Source organism: Epinephelus moara, chromosome 23, assembly GCF_006386435.1.
Source record: "Epinephelus moara isolate mb chromosome 23, YSFRI_EMoa_1.0, whole genome shotgun sequence".
NCBI classification, from domain to species: Eukaryota; Metazoa; Chordata; class Actinopteri; order Perciformes; family Serranidae; genus Epinephelus; species Epinephelus moara.
The window spans coordinates 8979276-9001376 of NC_065528.1; the positions used below are offsets into that span (position 1 = coordinate 8979276).

General features: G+C 43.4%; 1 protein-coding gene across 5 annotated transcripts in view; it reads left to right on the plus strand.

Annotated features, from left to right (window-relative positions):
* The window catches only part of sbf1 (SET binding factor 1), an 84924-nt gene that overhangs the window by 56650 nt on the left and 6173 nt on the right, over positions 1–22101 (plus strand). For 4 of the 5 annotated variants that reach the window (XM_050036712.1, XM_050036713.1, XM_050036715.1 and 1 more), the window contains 29 exons: positions 218–331; positions 946–1074; positions 1207–1305; positions 1651–1858; positions 2192–2304; positions 2537–2686; positions 2884–2952; positions 3802–3963; positions 4174–4439; positions 5452–5624; positions 5734–5807; positions 8851–9043; positions 9162–9289; positions 9378–9553; positions 11627–11763; positions 12021–12228; positions 12340–12536; positions 12968–13105; positions 13188–13283; positions 13550–13624; positions 14139–14311; positions 14743–14919; positions 15031–15132; positions 15217–15402; positions 16888–17014; positions 17173–17303; positions 17545–17889; positions 21600–21805; positions 21967–22054. In XM_050036712.1, coding sequence (XP_049892669.1) covers positions 218–331; positions 946–1074; positions 1207–1305; positions 1651–1858; positions 2192–2304; positions 2537–2686; positions 2884–2952; positions 3802–3963; positions 4174–4439; positions 5452–5624; positions 5734–5807; positions 8851–9043; positions 9162–9289; positions 9378–9553; positions 11627–11763; positions 12021–12228; positions 12340–12536; positions 12968–13105; positions 13188–13283; positions 13550–13624; positions 14139–14311; positions 14743–14919; positions 15031–15132; positions 15217–15402; positions 16888–17014; positions 17173–17303; positions 17545–17889; positions 21600–21805; positions 21967–22054 — 4440 coding nt within the window. The remainder of the gene's footprint in view (positions 1–217; positions 332–945; positions 1075–1206; positions 1306–1650; positions 1859–2191; positions 2305–2536; positions 2687–2883; positions 2953–3801; positions 3964–4173; positions 4440–5451; positions 5625–5733; positions 5808–8850; positions 9044–9161; positions 9290–9377; positions 9554–11626; positions 11764–12020; positions 12229–12339; positions 12537–12967; positions 13106–13187; positions 13284–13549; positions 13625–14138; positions 14312–14742; positions 14920–15030; positions 15133–15216; positions 15403–16887; positions 17015–17172; positions 17304–17544; positions 17890–21599; positions 21806–21966; positions 22055–22101) is intronic. The other variant, XM_050036714.1, reaches the window with a different exon arrangement.

A 22101-nucleotide genomic window follows, 5' to 3' on the forward strand; every position in this document is an offset into this window, starting at 1 on the left:
CTCTGATTGGTCTAATGTTCTAACTGGCAAGCTAGGTCTTATATTTTATTCTTGTTGGCATGAAAAGGGTGTTAAAAGGTCAAGAATGTAACTGGATTCAATCCAGTCTAGGATTTTTAAGGTTTCCCAGACTCTGAATCCAGTTCAGTTCCTCAGTCCATTATTCCTTCAGTTGGTGTGTGTGTTGGCTTTAACTTGACTGTTGTGTTTATTTCAGGATAAGGAGATCCGGGGAGTCTTCCTGTGGCTGTTTGCTCGGCTCTTTCAGGGCTATCGCTGGTGTTTACACATCATCCGCATTCATCCCGAACCAGTGATTCGCTTCCATAAGGTCTGTTAATAATATTATAATAACTCAGACCAATCATCTGTGTGTTTGTAAGAAAATAAGTGACTGTAAGAGTGTTCAAAGAGAAGTGGACGTAACCTCTAGGTCTGAAGAGTGAAGCAGGTCTGATGTGCCTTAAACCTGCATTCTTTCTAGTGGCCAGCAGGGTGTACATTTAAATAGCCGTGAACTTTTTTTTGGATGTTGTCCGTGTTTTCGTCTTGACCTTCACTTGACCTCTCACAGTGTTTTAGTTCATCAAAGTTAATCGTAACATTTTGGTCGCATGAAAACGTCTTGTTCAGCGTACAGTTGCTTGAAAAGACCCTCTAAAGGGTCGGCTGCTCTATTTTTTTTAAGCACATCAATCTCGGATGCACCTCGCTAATCGAACTAGTGCTAGCATTAGCTTACCCCTTGCTTCTCCACAACACTATCTCTCCGTCTAAATAGACCCACCTTTGGCTCCAAAAAACCAAGATGGCGATGGCTTAAGTGCCAGACTCGAGGCTTAAAAGCAGTAGTCAACAATTCAGTGGTTGATGTCATTGTTGCTACGTCCACTTCTTTATAGAATCTATGGAACAGCATCAGATTATTGTAACGTGTTTCCACAGGCTGCCTTCCTGGGCCAGAGGTCGCTGACAGAGGACGACTTCCTCATGAAGGTCTTGGATGGCATGGCGTTTGCAGGCTTCGTGTCAGAGAGAGGGCCTCCTTACAGAGCCACTGATCTGTTTGATGATGTAAGTCTGTCTGTACATTGTGTCTGTCACTGTTCGACTGAGGGGTAATTAAACATACATGGCTCAGATATGAAAGACAGCTGCTGATGTTGGAGCTTTGAGTAAGTTTACATCCTTGCCCTGTTTCCTCAGCTGGTAGCCAATCAGGTGGAGCGCATCCGACAAGAGGAGACCTGTCCGCACAAAGTCATGAACCACGTGAAGGAACTGGCTGAGCAGCTTTTCAAAAATGTATGTTCTCTCATGAAATTAAGAACAAATGATGGGTAAGTAACAGGCGTTTCGTGAGAAATGCTTGTTACTTATTCATCATTCTGCTGGTTTCTTGTTAGTCCTGCTGTCTTTTTCTCTTTCACTTGTTTACTCTTGTGAGACTCTTCCATCACTTTTTTGGCTCAGTATATTCTTAACTTTTCTTTCCATTTTCTTTCTCTCCCTGTCTCTTACATCTAATAGTATGAAACATATCCTTTCTATTATAGCTCTGTTTATGTTCAGTCACTTCTTTGTTATCCGTACCTCACCAGTTTTCCTCTTTGTCCCTTCTTTATTCTTGCTGTCTTCCCCTCCCTTTAGGAGAATCCTTACCCCGCTGTGGCGATGCACAAAGTCCAGCGACCGTCAGAAAACAGCCAGAACACCGCACAGAATCAGACGCTGTTCCCTTCGTTGGACGAGGTAGCGGTGCAGCTCTTCATCGACCATGCTGCCGCCAAGCTCAAGACTGCACCTCCTGTGGTCAAGGCGGAGCTCAAGGGCATGGTGCCATCTGGGCCCCCACTGGGTGAGCAGGGCAGGGGGCTGTGTTTATGTGTAATGTCTGGATAGTTTGAAATTAGAAGACACTCAACTGGTTAGACAGAGGTGGTGACACTTGACGAAAGTTTGTTGTGAGGCGGCGGGTGTTGGGCTTGATAGCTGCATATGTAAAAGTGTAACACCAAGTTCAACATCTCCACTTCCACCTCAAACTTCCTGTGTGAACTTTTCACTGCGACAGTCTGTCTCACAGCGCGGTTCACTGCGACAGTCTGTCTCACAGTGTGTGTTTAATGGGGTTGAGTTCTGTGCCACAGTGATGAATGAGCGTCTCATCATTTCTCCCATGTCTCCACAGGAGATGTCGTGGACAGGAATGGCCACGTGATGGCCAACAGCGCACGCAGGCTGGAGGTGGTCAGGAACTGCATCACGTACATCTTTGAGAACAAGATGCTGGAGGCCAAGAAGGTGAGAGTGACGTATTCCATGACCAGACTGACTGAACATTTGAGGAGAGTTTCCTACAGTTTCTGTCACAAAACACTGCATACCCACATCAGAAACAAAACATCCTTGGGTTTATTTTTGCTTCTCAAGATCTTATTTCAAACATGTCCAATATGTTGTGCTATTGGTTGTTTGATTTTTGTGAAGTGACCATTTGTGTGATTCTGCTGTTGTTTTTATCGTCTCTGTCCAGTTAATGCCAGCTGTACTGCGAGCATTGAAGGGTCGGGCCGCCCGGGTTTGTTTGACCCAGGAGCTCAATCAGCATGTTCTACAGAATCGAGCTGTACTGGATGACCAGCAGTTTGATTACATTGTCCGAATGATGAACTGCACCTTACAAGTGAGCCTACAGATACTAAAATATCACTAGAATCAATAATTTAGCAGAAGACACTACTAATTAGATGTTAACTACTAAACTAAAGCTGATACAATGAATAGTCCAATACATAGTCTCAGAGGATATAGTTTGAATGCAGTTGTGTTTTACGGATTGCAAGTTGTCTCATCATTCATTGGTCCTCTGTTTCTGTTCAGGACTGCTCACATATAGATGAACACGGTATTGCAGCTGCCCTCCTTCCACTTGTCACAGCCTTCTGCAGAGTAAGTTCATACCCAGTGTCACCAGAGTCATTACACATGGCCCAAATTCAGCCTTATCTACAGCTAAGAATATGTTAAGTCACTTAAAACCCAGTGTTCCCTCATGGTTTTACAAGTAGCCCTCCCTAAGTCCCGCCCCTTTTTGCTCTGTGAGCAAAAAGGGGCAGAACCTCGGTCAGATTTCCCCTTTTCTGTTATACCTCAATATACTATGTGCTAATTAAAAATGCTGAAAAGAAAACCACATTTTGAAGATGGTTAATAGTTGCTGGGGGACTATCACAGTCTTGTAATCACATCTTAAGTTGTCTAATGTTAGCAAAACAATAGCAACCCGTTAGCTAACATTTAGCCATACAGCCTAATGTCAGATCACCAGCTAAGCCAGGTTTGCTTCCTCCTTATTTCTGTGCTAACGTTAAAGAGATTTAATAAAGGACGGATAGGTTGGTTGCTGACATATTTTTAAGATGACATGAATTATAGTTAGCAAGAAAAGATCCAGGCTAACGTCGCTAGCCTTGATCCCCTTTGTTCATAAAAGTTAACACTGTGAACAAATCCTTCCATCTGAAGCTATACTGCCTGACTTCCAGAGAGTATCTAATAAACATTGCACTACCCAGTGTCACCATGTCTCTTTTTGTCAAGCGGGTCCGACCTAGCAACAGTAACTAAGGGGGGCGGACATGATCATTTAATCGACTGAGTGAGGGGACTTTAAGGTCAGGACTGTTTTGAGGTTGATGGGAATGTCTTTGTCTGAACATGCATACTCCAGTTCTGTGTCTAGATGTTTTAAGCGGCTTGCTTCCCTCTTAAAAGTCTCTTCCTGTGTTTGTCTGACAGAAAATGGGCGCAGGCATCACTCAGTTTGCCTACAGCTGCGTACAGGAGCACATGGTGTGGACCACCATGCAGTTCTGGGAAGCCATGTTCTACAGCGATGTACAGAACCACATCAGAGCCCTTTACCTGGAGACAGACGATGTAGAGCAGCAAAACAACTCTGTGAGCACTTACTTTACAGTATGGTACCAGAGTGAACAAAGATGAATGATAGTCTTGCACATTGTTTAAAGTTTTTTGGTGATTTTTTTGGAAGAAATCTGCCACCACAGCTTGTAGATTGATGACTCAGTCTGCCAACCTGCTGAGCTGAGTGTCATTTCTGTCTTGAGATGATTAATCACTAACAAACCTCCTTTGGTTTGCTCTCAGGAGCAGCAGGACGGGTCGGGCAGTGGGAGGGAAATCAGCGCCCTGGAGCTGGCGTCGGAGCAAAGCCGGCTGTGGCCGACGCTCAGCAAGGAAATGCAGACGGAGCGTGTGCAGAAGGAGGAGAGCACGGTGTTCAGCCAGGCCATCCACTACGCCAACAGGATGAGCTACCTGCTGCTGCCACTGGACACCAGCAAGAACCGGCTGCTGAGGAGCTCCGGTCTCGGAGACGTGGAGAGCGTCAGCAACAGCTACGTCACAAACAGGTATGGACAGTTGTTAGCTTTTACAGGGACTTGAAGGGATCAGGATTAAAAAATATTTAGTTCACCCTGGAAAAGACAAGTCAAGGCTGCTCACCTTCTCACAACGCCCAGGAAATATAGTTAGTGTCACTATAACAATATGAATAAAGAGTGTCACAATATAGCACGTTTGCAAAATTACATAAAAGTAAATCGAACTGATTTGAAGGCAATGATCTTTGTCTCACTGTTAAGGTTTATATCAGACAAAACTGGCACTTTTACTGAGTTTTAGTTCAAAACCTCTTCATCCCTTTATTTTAAAATCTCAAGATCTGTATCAGTATCAGTATTGTTAGCTGGCCGGGGGTTGGTGTAAACCACCGTCACTTTTGCTTTGACAAGGCAAACTTGTGTCTGTCTTTAAACCTTCACACATATGCTCAGTAAATCCCGGACTTCATTGTCGGTCCATTTGCTGTGTTTTCTTACATTTTTTGTTAAAAGCTGTTGTATGTGTTGTCTGTTGTTTACACAGCTTACAGGTTTAATATTTGGTTTAAAAGGTTTAAAAATGGCGGTTGCTTGGTGCTGCACTGGCTGTGTTTGACCAGTCAATGTACACTTGCATCACCAGGGCTGCGTATACCAGTAGCCTTAAAGTGATACAAATTCCTTTCAAGCACTTCATTCGATACTGATAATGTGATTGGAGTATTTATACTATGCACAACACACATGTAGACATATGCATGTAGCCCACGTGTGTCATTTAGATCAAACATTACAACTATGGCAATTCATTCAGCTCATCAGGAGAAGTTGTTCTCGAGTTAAAAATCTACTTCACCTACATTTGTAAAGGGTGACTGCAGTGTGTGATGGTTCATTACAAAATGTAATCAAACATTTACACTTCCTCAACAAGGATGCTAAGCTCAGATACTGCTTTGTTTTCTACTGTAATGCCTTTCTAAAGCTGGTTTAGAATTTAGAAACATAAATGTTGAAAGCAGTTTTTTTTGTTTTGTAGTATTGCAGGCAGCATGGCGGAGAGCTACGACACAGAGAGTGGCTTCGAAGACGCTGAGAGCTCCGATGTGGCTAACTCAGTGGTGCGCTTCATTAATCGCTTCGTAGACAAAGTGTGCAATGAGAGCGGCGTGACCAACGAGCACCTGAAGGCTCTCCATACCATGATACCAGGTATAGAGGCAGCAAGACAAGCCACACTTATAGATAGCATCACACCAAATATGGCAACATCTGTCACCTGCTGTCCTCCATCTTAATCCCTCTGTCCGTTTCTTTGCAGATATTGTTCAGATGCACATCGAGACGTTAGATGCAGTCCACAGGGAGAGTAAGAGACTGCCTCCCATCCAAAAGGTAACCAATTCCTATTTTTACGTTCCACTGGACAAAGGCCATGCAGAACCCCAGCCAGCCCCGCCCACTCCCCTCTCCACCAATCCCTACAGCTCAGGCTCACAGTGTCACAGCAGGTACGCCTGTCTGCCAGAGACAGAACTGTGTGACTGACAGCACGCCAGAGCAGTGCATGCTGGGTGGTTGCTCTCCCTTGTTGTGCCGTTTGGTCTCTGAGGCCCAGTGGAGCTCAGTCTTGCTGCTGCAGTTCCACAAGGCCCCTGCAGAGCCGAGTGCCTTCAGTCTGAAGGGTGCAGTGTCTTGGAGAGGGATGGTGGCTACGCTGAGCTTGACGTGTCATGTTTTGTCATTTCACTAAAAACTTGTGAGTGGAACATGTAGCTGCTCAGTGCCCCGCTAATGTCTTTCCATGTGAGCAGACTTCACTCCCATCATCTCCTTGCCTCTGCTCTCACCATGTCCTGTCAGCACTTTATGTTGTAGCATGTAAGTTCATGTCCTGAGCAGGCAGGATCAGTTCAGCTAGTTGATATGAGATTGTGGGCTGAGCAAAAACCCCAAAACATTTGTGTGCAATTTACAGCCATTTAAGTCTCAGCAGTTACTTTGGTATTACCTTATTTTCCCATGTTTTTGCATCTATGTGACTAATAGGAACAACAGTTTGTAAAATTGGTGCAGTATTGAGCAGGAGCGCCGCAGCCAACAGTCAGGAAACAGGCTGCAATATTATCACTTGGAACATTTGTGCACTGTCAATTTCCATCCACTAAAAGTGCTTGTTTTTGTCACTGACAGGCTCAGATTGTTATTAGAAGTGTCGGACAGTGCATGGAAAGAATTCTTACAAATGTAGATGTTCATGTTAAAGAGTAAGATCTTTTTGTTATGCCTCCATTCCAGCAATAGCTGTGGCTGGAGGCAATATGTTTTTGGGATGCCGGTCTGTCCCATTCTTGTAAACACAATATCTCAAAAACGCCTTGAGGGAATTTTTTCAGATTTGGCACAAACATCTACTTGGACTCAAGAATGAACCGATTAGATTGTGGTGGTAAAAGGTCAAGGTCTCTGTGACGTCTGTCTCATTCACCGTTTGGGATTTTTTTCAGATTTGGCACAAACGTCTGCTTGGACTCAACAATGAACTGATCAGAATTAATATGCCAATTATGACAAAATTCTCCACAAATTACTAGTAGGATAAAACAATAAACATATTTTATATTTAAAAGGTCAAATGTCAGCATCACTGTGACATCATAATGTTCTGCAAAAACACTTTTCTGGCCATTACTCAATATCATATCTCAGGAACAGAAGGGGAGACATTTGGACAGATACTGAATCGGCGACTGTGTGTTCATCTTGAAACTGTGCTGATTGTTTAGATCTTCTGTGCTGCTGGGTTGAAGATGTGTGTGAAGCATTCATGTTCGTGTTTTTTGTCTAACCAGAAACAGCCCAGAAATTGCTCTCAGCAATGCCGCCACACTCCATTTAAATAAACACTATAGAGCCAGCATATTTTCACATCTAACTGGGTGAATTAAAGGTTTATTTCAACCAAACCAGAGGTGGTGATTGTTGGAACAGTGTAAAGACAAACCAAGACTGTTTTTGTGAGTTTTATTTTTGTTTCTGTCGACTTTGAATTAGAATGTTTTATGATGATGTTTATTTAAATGGAGTCTGAGGGGTTTGGCAATGTCGCTTTTAAGGCTGTTTCAGGTTAAACAAAAAGGATCTTTAACATAAAGGTATACCCTGAAGGGTCCTTTTCATAATTTTGTCAGACACTTAAAATAAAAATCTGAGCTTATCAGTATCACAAGCACTTTAAATGGACGTAAATTGACAGTGCATAATTGCCTATTACTGTTACATCGCAGCCTGTTTTGTCGCCGTTGGCTGCACAAGCCTCATTCAGTACTGGAACAGTACTGAAAATGTTGTTCCCATTAGAACACAACAACATGGGAAAATGGGGTCCAGGTTGAAAAATACAAAAGTCAGCCTTTCAGTGCTTACAGAGGGAACTGTGGCTGCAGTTGGAGTGCAGGCATGTGCGGCATTAGGTGTTGTGTAACAGATTAGGAAGCAAGTTACCAGTTAGTTGAAATTCATTTCCTGTCAGAGGTGGAGTTCCTTAGGAAGCTCTCTGGGCCTCTGTGGACGACAGGAAGTGATGTAAGGGGCCAGAGGACAAAGCCAACTTCATATTTCATGCTGCTGGTATTCAGAAAAGCTCAGCAACCCACAGAGGCCTCTTAGTCTAAAACTGAGAGTCCTGTAATCAAGCTCTGGATCCTAAGAGACTGTTGATACACGACAGCCCTCTTTTTTTTTTTTTTTTTTAAGAAATATGAAATGAGCATCCCATCGCATAAACACACCAAACCGAATATTATTTCTGTCCGTGTATTTATCTTTTATGGTTTGTAACATCATCCCTGCCAAGATCCCACCAATCCAGATCACATTGTGTGTGTTATGCAACAATAATCCAGTCATTTCAACATCAGCCTCTGCCGTTTTTTTTTTGGTCTAAACTTCCCAAACAGTGCAGGTCATCCAGCCAGTAACCTCAGCATGGTTGTGAACGCATGAGATTTGGATGAGTGGAGTGGTTGTTTGGTCATGAAATATACAGCGTATACTGTAGAGCTGCACAATTGCTCATGCTTTATTGAGGATTACAATTTCGGGTGCTACATTTAATTAGTGCAGCATGTTGCCATTTTATAAATAAATAATGTTAATGAGCTATGTCTGTCAGCATTGTTTTAGTCTAGACAGTGCAGTCTTATTATCCTGTTGTGCCTGAATGTCTATATCATCAGGCAGGTTACATGATTTTTAAGTCACTGATTTGTGATGAATTCTATGGCAGCTTCACAGAAATTATTTTGTTACTATTTTGCATTCACGGCTGAATAGTCCTGGACATCAGACTGAGTATGGAAATAAACTTAAATAAAGAATCTTTAAGAATGTTTAAATTTCACTACAGTCTTCCTCCTCTCTTTGTGTCTGTGTGCAGCCCAAGCTGCTGAGGCCAACGCTGTTGGCTGGAGAGGAGCTGGTGATGGACGGCATGCGGGTCCACTTGATCCCTGATGGCCGCGAGGAGGCCACGGGGCTGATGGGAGGTCCGCCTCTGCTCCCTGCTGAGGGTGCCATCTTCCTCACCACCTACCGTCTCATCTTCAAGGGCACGCCCACTGACCCGCTGGGTGAGAGAGGAAACACACACACAACTTTAAAAGCTTCTCTCTGTTTCATTGACATGTTTGGGTCGGGTCTGTGGGTTCTCTAAATCCTGCTCTTTGTCTGTGTGTCCTCCTCCTGCAGTGGGTGAGCAGGTGGTGACTCGTTCATTCCCCATCGCCTCTCTTACAAAGGAGAAGAGGATCTCAGTCACTTTACCCATGGACCAGTTTGTCCAGGAGGGGCTACAGCTACGGTCCTGCACCTTCCAGGTACTCTGACATTCTTAGTTCAGTCAGTTCCTCTTATTCTTTTCTTTGTTTGCTGTTGTCTAATTTCACTGGCTCTGTCTGTGTGTAGCTGATGAAAATTGCGTTCGACGAGGAGGTGGCATCAGACCTGGCCGAGGTTTTCAGGAAGCACATGCACAAGCTGCGCTATCCTCAGCACGTCCAGGGCACCTTCGCCTTCACTGTGGGTCAGTGCGGGAAGATGGTGGTGGAGCACAAGACCAAGGATAAGAACCAGTCGCTAAAGTAAGGAACCATCTATGGAGAACAAATTCATTTGCCAGAGCACAAGATGTTTTTATGCAACAGAAACTAAAGAATTAAGAAAACTGCTAGTTTTGCCTTAAGGTACCATCAATCAGCAATGCAAACCCTGATTCTGTCAAGAAACTGACAGGTCATTAAATCACTCAGAACATCCATTACAGTACAGTAACTCACCAGGTGACACAGATGATGCTTCACATCTGTAACATCAGCTGAATTTACATCTGCCCCAGATATGTATTCTATTCGTTTACATCTCGAGCTCAAGAATGTAAACCCCATATTTCAGTAGGCCAAAGGTCATAAGCTGGTAAAGTGTATAATCAAGATGGTAAAGCTTGGTAGAGCTTCAAAGATTAGCCGATTCATTTTTTAGTTGGTAGAAAGATTTTGATAATCAATTTATTGTTTCAGTCATTTTTTCATGTAAAAATGTTGATTGTTTTCTGGTTCCATCTTTATAAATGTGAGAATTTACTGCTTCTTTGTCATTTATGATGGTAAATGAAGAGTCTTCAGGTTTTGGACTGTTGGGTGGACAGAAAAAAAACAAAAACAATTTGAAGACATACTTTGGGCTCTAGGAAATTGAGATCAGCTTTTTTCACATTTTTTGACATTGTATAGACTAGATGATCAATCAATTAATTGTGGAAAAAAATGGGCAGATTAATTGATAATGAAAATAATTGTTCGCTGCAGGCCTAGTTTACATCAAGTATAACTGTGATGGTACCAGATTTGATCGTAACATGTTGAAATGTGAGGCTCAGTTTTCTTTCAAGTGAACTTGCAGTGCCATTAATTGGGAAAATAAAGTGCAATATGTCATAAATCACTATGGCATATAGTGTAACTGGTGTATTGAGGGTAGCCTTGTGATTGGTAGCTCAGTGTGTGTTGTAGCTGGTTAAGCAGAGACAGAAAACATATACCAGCAGGTTAAAGGCTTATTACATGCTAAGCCTCTGCTGAAACATAACCATGTTTTTACTCAGTTGTGTAAAGGAGTACAACTGTGGAGAGATAACAGCTGACACCTTGTTGGCAGATCACATTAATGTGCAATTTAGTCTGACTGCTGACTGTGGACTGCATAGCATTGCTAACCACAACTGGAGTAGAGGTTCAGTCCTCATTTAAGTACATAAGATTGAGACTGAAATATTTAGAGAGAAAATATATTCCAAAAAGGAGTACAAACAAAGTCTGTCTGCAACACTATTCTTAGCTGATGTTACTGCAAACCTGCAGAAAACTGAGGTCACTTAAGTACATGTCAGTTTGAAAACCAAACCTGGTTCCCCTGTGATTTGGCTGAATGAACCCAAACAATGTGTTTACAGAAAGGAGGGTTCTTACTGGCTGCATCTTGTCACATTGCCCTCTGAGCTTTGGCTCTGTATCATTCACATGATACTTCTCAGTATCATCTTCCAGTGTCCCACTGTGCTTAAACTGCTGCAGGAGAGCTGGTGCGAGCTCTCAGAGTAACAACAACGTGGAACTTCATTTTTTTATTTCATGCCTTTTAGTTTCTTGTCCGTATCCTTTTTAATTTGTCTCATCTTCAGTCTCAGCAACCAACTCTTACTCCCCTCCCAACCTCCTGACCACACACACACACACACACACACACACACACACACACACACACACACACACACACACACTCACTTTGTTTTCTGGAGAATGAAAGGAGCATGAGAGAAGCCTTTGAATAATTCATCAGTGGAAAATGTGTCAGCCGTTTTATTGGCCCTGTTGTTTCCATCTCTGCACTGTTGTGTGCTCAAAAACCCCCATTCAGACATATTTATTCAGACTGCGGCCATGTGGCATGCTAAACCAGCAACACACCAGTGAATTCATGGCTGCCGATTATACATGGAGTCCAATCAGCTCATTGTCAGCTGGACACTGGACACTGCTTCAAATCTAAATAAGATCCAACAGGAAGTGGAGGCCGAGTAACTTTGAATGGGATATAGTGTTGAATCAGAGCAGTTATGTGTTTTGAAAATAATCAACTTTTCTGTCTCTCTCCCTCAGGACACTTTCCAAAAACCTGGTGAAGAGTGCCAAAAGGACCATCGGCCGGCAGTATGTGACCAGGAAGAAATATTCTCCCCCCACCTGGGAGAACAGGAGCAGCTTCCAGTCAGAGCTCGATGAGGATGAAATCTCAGGTAATCAATGTTTTATGCACTCTTCAGGCCTTCTCAGATTCTTCTTCTTGTGTGTTATGTTGTTTAACAAATGTTAATACCAGAAGTGGGTGACATCATCACACTCATAGGAGAGGCATTCAAGTGTCTCTTTAATTTCAACTTTAAGTGCTTTCATTACGTCATTACAAAAACCACAGCCACATTAGATGGTGACATGAAACTCCCTGTTTTGTAAATGGTGACTGTGCACTAAGTTGTCCTGTTTGCCTCCACAGTTTCAGAGGAGGTAGACCAGAGTTCCCTCACCCTCTCCTCCACCATCCGCTCATCTGACAGACAGACCATGAGCAATGTTGTGGAGCGTGCCTGTTGCCGTGACTACCAGCGTCTGGGTCTGGGCACGCTCAGTAACAGCCTAACGCGTTCTAAGAACGAGCCTTTCAGGATTTCAACCGTCAACCGCATGTACACTGTCTGCAGGAGGTGAGAATGCAAATTGATGAGGGGTGTGAGGCTGGAGTCATATATAGACAGCATCTCTTCGGTGCTTGACGGGTGTATGTATGTGTATGTGTATGTGTGTGTGTGTCACAGCTACCCCGGCCTGCTGATTGTGCCTCAGAGCATCCCAGACTCGACTATCTCGAGAATCTGTCGCTGCTACCGGCAGAATCGCTTCCCTGTGGTTTGCTGGAGGAATTCTCGAACCAAGGCCGTCCTGCTGCGATCTGCAGGCCTCCATGCGAAGGGGGTGGTGGGCTTCTTCAAGTCCCCCAATGCCCCTGCTTCAGGTACAAAATCTGTTTGAGGCATCTTTGTTGATAATTTATGTAACACTGAACCTTCATATTACAAGTGAAAATTGCTAGTTAATATTTGGGAATGTTTTGCTTTATGCGTCTGTTCACACATATCCTCCCCAGTCCTCAAATGTTAACTGCGTAGACTCGAGACTCAGTTCTCTTCCAGTGAAATGTTGACCTGTAGTAAGGAGTATAGGGGTCAGAGGTCATGATTTCAAGCTGTTAGTCTGCCCCTGGTGACGTGGAATAGCTGCAAAAGTTTTAGAGAAAGATGCATTGCTTGTCATGCCCTCGTCAAAAAAAAAAAAAAAAAGATAAACAATGATGTTATGCAGCTCATAGTTAATATGCACCCATAACAACACATATAAGTTCCCTGAAATATAAAAGTTTGTTCATGTGTTGTCCTCTGTGTGCAGTGCCCTCCCAGGCAGACTCCACCAGTCTGGAGCAGGAGAAATACCTGCAGGCCATCATCAGCTCCATGCCTTCATACAGCGAGAACAGCGGCAGGAACACACTCAGTGGCTTCACCTCCACACACATGAGCACCTCTGGTAGATGGACTTCCACACACTGACATGTTAATGATCACTGGCACTGCGGGCTCACACAGCTGATGGTTTCTTCTGTCCACAGACTCCTCAGACAAGCTGAGGCAGCCCAAGATCGGCGCTCTGATGAAGCAGGTGATGGGCACCAAGGAGGATGCACCTGGGACCTTCAGCAGAGGAGGTGAGACACTTTTATGTGTGTCCACATTGCTCCTGTAGTTCCTCTGTTAGCTGTAGTGAGTGTTGCAGTCCTGGTTTCAAAACAAAATGTGTGAATTGTGTTTCAAATCTTAATTGTGTTACTGAAACTGGGACTGGACCAGGAGGATGATGAAGTGAATGCATCCCTTGTGTGAGTGTATGTGTGTGTGAGTGTGAGTGTGTGTGAGTGAACCATCCTCCATTGTGTGGCGTTGTTAACTGGCCATCTCTGTCGTTTGACCTCAGCTCTGGGTCAAAGGGCGAAAGTCATCTCCCTCTCTCAGCCCAAAGTGTCTGGCAAGGCCAGGAACCCTCCTAGAGGTACAGTAGGCCACGCCCCCTCCACTCCCTCTGCTCCTGTCTAACCAATCAGATCTCTTTAACAGTAGCGTCACTGTGTTTGCCGTGGTTCCTGATAGTGTGCTGTGTCTGCGGACTAATGTTCTGTTGTTGTTGCTGCAGTGAGTGCATGCTGCTGCTGCAGCTCTGCCGTCTGACGTCTTGTTTGTCGTCTCCTGTTTGATTCTTCTCTCTGTTGAATGTCAGCAGCAATCAGAGGTGACTCTGTTCATCATAATGTAGCTGTCACTGAGCTAGATGTAACCAACTGGGCTGGGTAGTTTCAGACATTTCTGCCTTGTCTACCAGCATGGCTGTTAGTAGCTGTGGACGTTTTAAGGATCATTTCAAGTTATTACAACTTGGCTCGTAATAAACCGGATTGATCCTTTAATGGCTTTAACATGGGAAGGACTTCCAAATGAAGTTTGATGGCTCTGTTTTCAGGATTCCTTTGAAGACTCTACTTTCGTATGCGTGTGTGTGTTTATCACAGGTAAATGGGGCAGTATCCGAGGCAGTGGGCGTCTAAGTGCCTACAACCCAGACGTGGGGACACGACTGGCAGGGAAAGAGTCTCCACAGCCCAACGGAGGGCCAAGCGAGGCACTGTTTCTCCGCCAGCAGAAGGCCTACCTCTACATCATTGGAGACAAGGCCCAGCTCAAGGTAACTGCTGACACACTAATTACTGTGGTGTTTAGAGTGTTTACTGTGATTAAGGGATAGAAAAAAAAGGTTAGCCAAGAAGGGGAAAAACAGAAGAAAAAATAGAGGGAATTGTATGAATGCGCTTTGAAATGGCGCAGTTGTGGTTTGACTTATCACACAATATATGAACATGACCTCTGTTGTTTTGCTGACCTCGATATTGCACGTTGTATTTACAGTTGTGTTGTGCTAATGTCTGAATATTATTAAGAATTAAACATTTATTGCTCTTAGGTTGTACTTGTGTTATTTTGCTGTTTTATTATCATTTTATCAGTGGCATAAAATGGTCTCAAAGTGACAATATATCTTCCAACAAAAGTAGTTATCATGACAGGCTAGTGGTTGGCAGTTAACAGTATTAACTGGGAGGGTGTTGCTGTGTTCAGGGAGGGAAGCAGGACTCGTTCCAGCAGTGGGAGGTGGTTCCCATCGAGGTGTGTGACGTGCGACAGGTGAAGAACAGCTTCAAGAAGCTGATGAAGGCCTGCGTGCCGAGCACCCCGCCCTCTGACCCCAACATGAGCTTCCTGCGCTGCCTTGAGGACTCTGAGTGGATGTCTCTGGTAAGTGCTGTGTATGTGTGTGTATTTGTGTGTGTGTGCATGCAGGACAGTACATTTACTGCTCGTTGTGTGACCTTTACTGACCCTGCGTGTGTGCCTGTGTGTGTCCAGCTCCACAGGGTGCTGCAGGTGTCTGTGCTAGTGGTGGAGCTTCTGGATACAGGCTCATCGGTCATGGTCAGCCTGGAGGACGGCTGGGACGTCACCACGCAGGTTTGACTGACACCCAGCAGCTTTAACTTTGTCCCTGAAGACTGTCCTCTGAGCGAGGCTTAGTGTGACGTGCTGTGTGTGCAGGTGGTGTCCCTGGTGCAGCTGCTGTCTGATCCGTACTACCGAACCTTCGACGGCTTCCGGCTGCTGGTGGAGAAGGAGTGGCTGTCGTTCGGACACAGGTTCAGCCACCGTGGAGCGCAGACGCTGGGAAGCCAGAGCAGCGGCTTCACCCCCGTCTTCCTGCAATTCCTCGACTGTGTACACCAGGTGGGTCTGCATCACTGCATGTGAGCTTTCAGCCTGCAGAAAGCCAACAGAGATCCTGATGTTTTAATGTGCGATATCCTAAAAGGAAGGTCAAAGGTAAGCAGAGGGACAGGGTCTTTAGTGCTGCAATGCAAAAGATTTGTTTTTAAACATCTAAGGACAAATAAAGATCAGAATCAGGTTAATAATACCAGTAGTTTTATTTAATTAGAGTGCTTTTTTTATTCAAGCATTTAAGTAGTATGTAGTACTGTGCACGGTACACACTAAAGAAAATAAGGACAGCATCAGACTGTAACAGCTGAGACTGGAAGCAGTGTATGTGTTAAGTGAAGGTCAGCAGCCCTCCTTCCTCTTACTATATATGTTTAATGCTCTGTGTGTGTTTACCTGTACGTCTGACTCTATTTCCTGTTTTGCTGATCAGTGACGTGGGCTCGGCCCTCTTATCACATGCAGGAAGTGTGGTTTGATTTAGCGTCAGTGGCCCCTGAGTTCTGACCCCTCTGTCTGTGACGCTCCTGTATATTCTGCTGTCCAACACATCAGATGAGCGTGTTGTAATTGTTTTCCGCTCTCCGTTCAGCCTTTGTGCTGTGTGAAGGGGGACAATATGTGAAAAGCAAACGGTAACGTTAAGTTGCCATTTGTACCAGTGGCCAGTATGTATTGAGTGTGACTGCAAGATTGTATGTGTGAACACATCAGTGTATGCAGACACCCTTTGTAGTGCAAAGCATTAAGGCTGCTCAGGTATGGCAAAAATCATAATCATGATTATTTTGGTCGATATTGAGATCACAGTTATTTAACACTCATTGGCTTTGCTAATATCATGCATTTATTTAAGTTGAAAAAAAACTTGTCTTTATAACTGTGAACTGTCTTGAACTTTAAATATAATTGAACTGTATGTGGATCTTTGGCCATAACTGTCACGCCGGCTGCTACTTGCCATCTCATCACACAACAGTGCGTTCACAGCCATTTGCCAAAGAGTCATTTTATGCTTGTACCTGCTCATAAAGTTAGGTTTTTGACCACTTTGACTTTATTCTCTAACAGTATATGTGAGTGTGGTCTTAACCTGCAGTGTGAGGCTTCCTAAATGCTGTGGTGAGGAAGAGTCACCTTCCAGTCTGTTTTTGTCTCGTTCCACAAATCGACACATTCCAAAGAAATGTTAGCAGCCAAGCTAACAGCTCCGGCCCGTAATATAATGAGCGCTAAACAGGCTGCAAGTCTCAAGATGGTAACACTGAGCGTAAGGCTGCAAAGGAAAGGGCCGTGCTGGATTTATAAGACAAAATGAGAGCTTATTGTGAAACAGAATGCAACACAACAATTGTTTTATTTCGATTAAGTTGTTTTCATAATTGTTGGAAGCTAAAATCATAACTGAAAACAAAATTGTCCAGCCCTGTCTGGACTACATCTGCCCCTTTAAACAGTAACCCTGACCTGTCTCTGTGCTTCTACCTTCAGATCCACCTCCAGTTCCCCATGGAGTTTGAGTTCAGTCAGTACTACCTGAAGTTCTTGGCCTACCACTACGTGTCCAACCGCTTCCGCACCTTCCTGCTCGACTCTGACTATGAACGCATCGAGCTGGGTGAGAACATTTCTGAGTGTCTGAAATTCTGTAGTATATTTTGAGTAACAGTAACAGTGCTCCATCTTAAGAAACACAGTCAGTGTCATGGATACAGTGTGTCTGTTCCTGATGAGCTCTGTGTGTGTGTGTGTGTGTGTGTGTGTGTGTGTGTGTAGGAGTGCTGTATGAGGAGAAAGGAGAGAGGAGAAGTCCTCAGGTGTGTAAGTCTGTGTGGGACTACATCGACAGACTCAACAAGAAAACACCCATCTTCTACAATTACATGTTCTCTCCTGAAGACGACGAGGTGAGACCACTGCACTCACACCCCACGTGCTGATGAGATGTGTTTTTCTTTGGACATTTATTTCCTGTCACATGTAAAAACACATTTAACAGCCCTCTAGCTTTAGAGATGAGATAAGGCCTCACAGTGAGTCACCAGCTACAGTTGTTGAAGCAGACAAATGTCGCTCCTAAATATTAGAGAACTGATCATAGAAGCACTGGAACACAGGAGCCTCATTAGATGATGTGGTGTATTCCAGGTGCTGCGGCCGTACACCTTCAACTCCAACCTGAAGGTGTGGGACTTCTACATGGAGGAGACTCTGTCAGAGGGGCCCTCGTACGACTGGGAGCTGAGGGGCCGGCAGGAGCGCGTGGCAGAGGAGACGCCAGAGAAACCCGACAGCAGCGGCCCTAAATCACAGCGACGCATCGTGTGGCCGTGCTACGACAGCCTGAGCAAGGTGGTGCCTGACGCCATCACCAAGCTGCTGCAGGACCTGCAGAGCCTGGAGGCAGAGCTCGGACAGACGTCGGAGAAGTGGAAGGACACGTGGGATAAAATCAAGACCACACAGAGAACGGAGGCCAAACTGGAGAGCAAGGTGAGATCAGTGGATTAATTTTTTCCTAACCTAAAACATCTCTTTGTGTTTTTGTAGTGACCTGACCAGAAGTACAGATAACATTCTGCTGAAGTGTTGTGTTAATGTGTTTTCAAAAGATAAGCTTGTGAATGCAGCTCTGTGTTGCAGACAGTGCTGAAGCCTTGGATTTCTGAGCTTTAACCAGCACAAATTATTCTCAGTCTGTGGGAACACTGTTTCACAGACTAGTTGACGACTAATACCTTAACCTGGGGCTTTGGGCAGTGGTCAGTGTAAAATATAAAACATGCTGAATGTTTCTTAGGCGTTTCAGTATTCACAGTGTTCTTAAAGTTACTGTCAATTAAAAATATATATATTTCACCCTGCAGCATGACTCTTAACTACTTTTTTTTATGTATGTTTCCTATTAACAGGGTGTTTGCAGGACCTGCAGTTTTATAAATATTAGACAAGCTCTTAATTGCCATTCAATTATCTTCTAATTTCTTTTTGTTAAAATGAGTCAAGCTCTCCTGAGTGAAAGTTCCCATTTTCGATGTTCTAAATATTTAAATCTACCACTAGACCTTACCCTGTCTTTTTACTTTACACTTGCACTTACCTGTAGGCAAAATGTAGATTAACCTAACTTTAATAACCATGTGCGTAACCTGTGCACAGTACTACATACTACTTAAATGCTTGAATAAAAAAAGATGATTTGTCCAAAAATGATAATCTATCTGATCTAATTTAATCTGATCTAAAAATGATCTTGGAAATGTCTTAAAAAGTCATTCAGAACCCAATTATGTTACAAACACAAAAAATGTTGTCATGGTTCATTTATACTCTCATTGCACTTGTAAATCATTAGCAAAAAAAAACAAAAAAAAGACTTGGATACTTAGTTGTGTTAATTTTTTTTGGGTCGATTCTAACAGATGAAGAATCGTAAGGGCTTAAGAGACCATTCTTCAACAAAACAGTTATTCATTTTTTCATTAATAGTTAACTCATATCAATGAATAAAGTGTGGCTTTAAAACACATGGCATATACACTAGAGTTGTACCGATACCGATACCAGTATCGGAAATGCCTACGATACTGCCTAAAATGCGGTATTGGGTATCGGCGAGTACAGCCTATGACCAATCCGATACCACGTAATGCCTCACGTCATTACGCATACACTACAGGCAAACAAAATGGAAACGCAGCAGAATTTAAAAAGCATTTTACTGTAGCCTTTAAAATGTCTTTTTTACCAAATTGTGTGGCTGCACTTTAACTTGTGTCTTGATCTGTGTCAACACTGGATAATAATAATAATAATAATTATAATAAAAGAAAGTTTTATGGCATTCATTCTACTATTATGTATTTATTTCTTAATATTTTACATAGAGTTTTAGGAGTTGCAACATGCAACAATTCATATCCCATCCGTTTGTATTTTACGTGCTGGTATCGGATCGGTCCTCGGTATCTGCAGATACCTAAGGTTCAGGGATTGGAATCGGTATCGGAAAGGAAAAAGTGGTATCAGTACATCTCTAATATACACAGTATTTTGCATTGTATTCATCATCACAAGTCAAATTATCCTTAACTTCTTCCAGAGAAGTGTGTTGAAAACCTCCTGAGATGAATATTCTGTGGACGTAATCAATAGGATATTTTATAAACTGATTTAAACTGTATCTTCCCTGATTCATTTTGCAGTGACACTTAGACCCACTGTTTGTTCCCGTGTATGGATATTTTTGAAAATATCCTGAATGAAAGCCACAAATCTTTAATGATTTTTTGACATGTATAAGTAATTTACCATCTCCTGTTCACTTCAAACACAGTTGAAACACAAACTCTGCACTTTAACAATATAAATAATAAACTGAAATGTGCCTCATGCTTCCTCCATGCTTCTTGGTCAACCATGCTTTCTTTAAAAAAAAGTGGGTGTGGCTCTACTGCAGTCCAATTTAGATGATGTGGAATACTGTGATTGGTTTATAGACATCCAATCAGATAAGCCTATACATGTGGGTGGAGTCAGATGACACTCATCATAGATGTAAACATCCTAGAAAAGTTATGTCCATTGGAAGGGACAGGGGATCTCCTTCACATCTGTTGCTGCACACCAGCCTTCTTCATTCAAGGAGCTACACTGTTCACATGTAACAGGAAATAAATCCAGACCTGGTTGAATCTTCCTGGGATCATTTACTCTGACTGTCAGTAAAAATAAGTCTAGCTGCTTTAACAAATCCTGCTAATGTCAGCCTAAATTCTGCTTTGGTAACGACTGGAAGCGACAGAGATCTGTCTCTAAGGAGACACAGTTGTGGGGATTCTCAAAGCTTTTACCCAAGCCACTCATCAAGTATGTAAAACTGTGCCCATCTCCTTCCTACACTTACTATACTGGGTCAAACCCTTCTTATACAGTGTGTGTGGAGTCATATAGTATCTATGGACACTCATTATAGTGAGTGAGATCACTCTTTGTGCCTGCTTTTTGGTGCGGTTGTGGCTCAGTGGTAGAGTGGGCTGTCCCCCATTCAGAAGGTTGGTGGTTCGATCCCCGGCTCCTCCAGCCTGCATGTGAAAGTATTATATATTTGTATATAGTGTGTATATATGAACTTCCAAGATACTGAACCCCAAATTGCTCTCAATTGCTCACATCCATTGATGTGTGATGTCCATTGACTGAGTAGCAGGTGGCACCTTGTATGGTAGCCTCGCCCACCAATGTGTGAATGGGTGAATGTGACATGTCGTGTAAAAGTGCTTGGAGTGGTCAGAAGCCTAGAAAAGTGTGATGCAAGTGCAGTCCATTTACCATCATTGCCCAGCCTGTGTTTGTGCTGTATTAGTCTCAGACTGTTACTACTTCGACATATGATAATTTTATGAATCCTACGAAACAGCACGTCCACACCCAGCCAGACCAAAATAGCACATTAATTAAATTACATCACCTATGCTGGGCTTTATTTATTAATCTGTAAGACGAGACTGACTTTCCTTTCATGTACCCTCTGAAATCTAAACCACTGCGTTTTTATTCCAAGCCTTCCTCAGATTATCTATTTAGATATGAAATGTCTGGAATGAGGTGACTTTTGAAAAGTATCAAACAGCGGATGTTAATATATTTAGGTCTCTGATAGAGTGACTCCTTTAGTGAGGTCAGCAAACGGTTTTAAATGTTTACATTGATCAAGAGTTGTGTGATCTACCTGTTAACTGTAATCAGCTGTGCTTCTTTCACCATGAAACAAGCACTAATTTCCCTGACACTTGACTGTGAACAGCTGACAGGCTGTTTTAATCAGAAGTAAAGCTGAAGACAGGTGTTGGGGAATGTTTTCACTGACATCGTGTGGTGAAAAAGCAGAATGCAGTGAAGAACTTAAAGGCTCAGACTATGGTGTTTGCATGTTTTAGATGCAAATCAAGCACATTCTCAGCACCATGGATTGTTTTTTAAAGCACACTGAAGGTTTTAGATTTCTTCCCAGCAAGCTGTTGTTTTGTTTTCAGTATGGTATGTAAACAACTTGAAGAAACTTGCTTGAGATGAGTATTGCGTCACATTTAGACCTTGATATGCTTGTGGAGTAGACCATCACCTGTGTTTTTGAAAACATTCCCACAGTTTGATTAACTCAACTTCTCACTGAGCCTTCTGTGTGTCTCCACCCTCCGCAGCCATCGTTCTCCAGCTCCTTGCTGATGTCGTCTAACCTGAGCCACCAGCGACGCTCTCAGGGCGTCTACCTGCAGGAGAGCGGCGTAGGATCTTCCATCAACCTGGCTCTGGACTGTGAGGCCAGCGCCACCTCCACGCCCGTCGCTGGTCGGCAGAGCACCAGCACACTCTACAGCCAGTTCCAGAGCACGGAGAGTGAGAACAGGTCTGTACCCAACACGCTGAGAGGAGAGCTGGTCTGTGTGACGATGTGTCATGTTTGTAACCCATGCTGCTCAAGTGCTGCTCCCTGCTCTGCTGCTCTATGAAGAGTAGGACCATAGACCATGTTATGTCTTCATTTGTGTTTCAATCTTCTCCCATCAGGAGTTTTGAAGGCATCCTGTTTAAGAAAGGGGCGCTGTTGAAACCATGGAAACCACGGTGGTTTGTGCTCGACAAGACCAAACATCAGGTAAGACAGAGAGGAGCAATAACTGAACTTTAAGCTATTTTGGATTT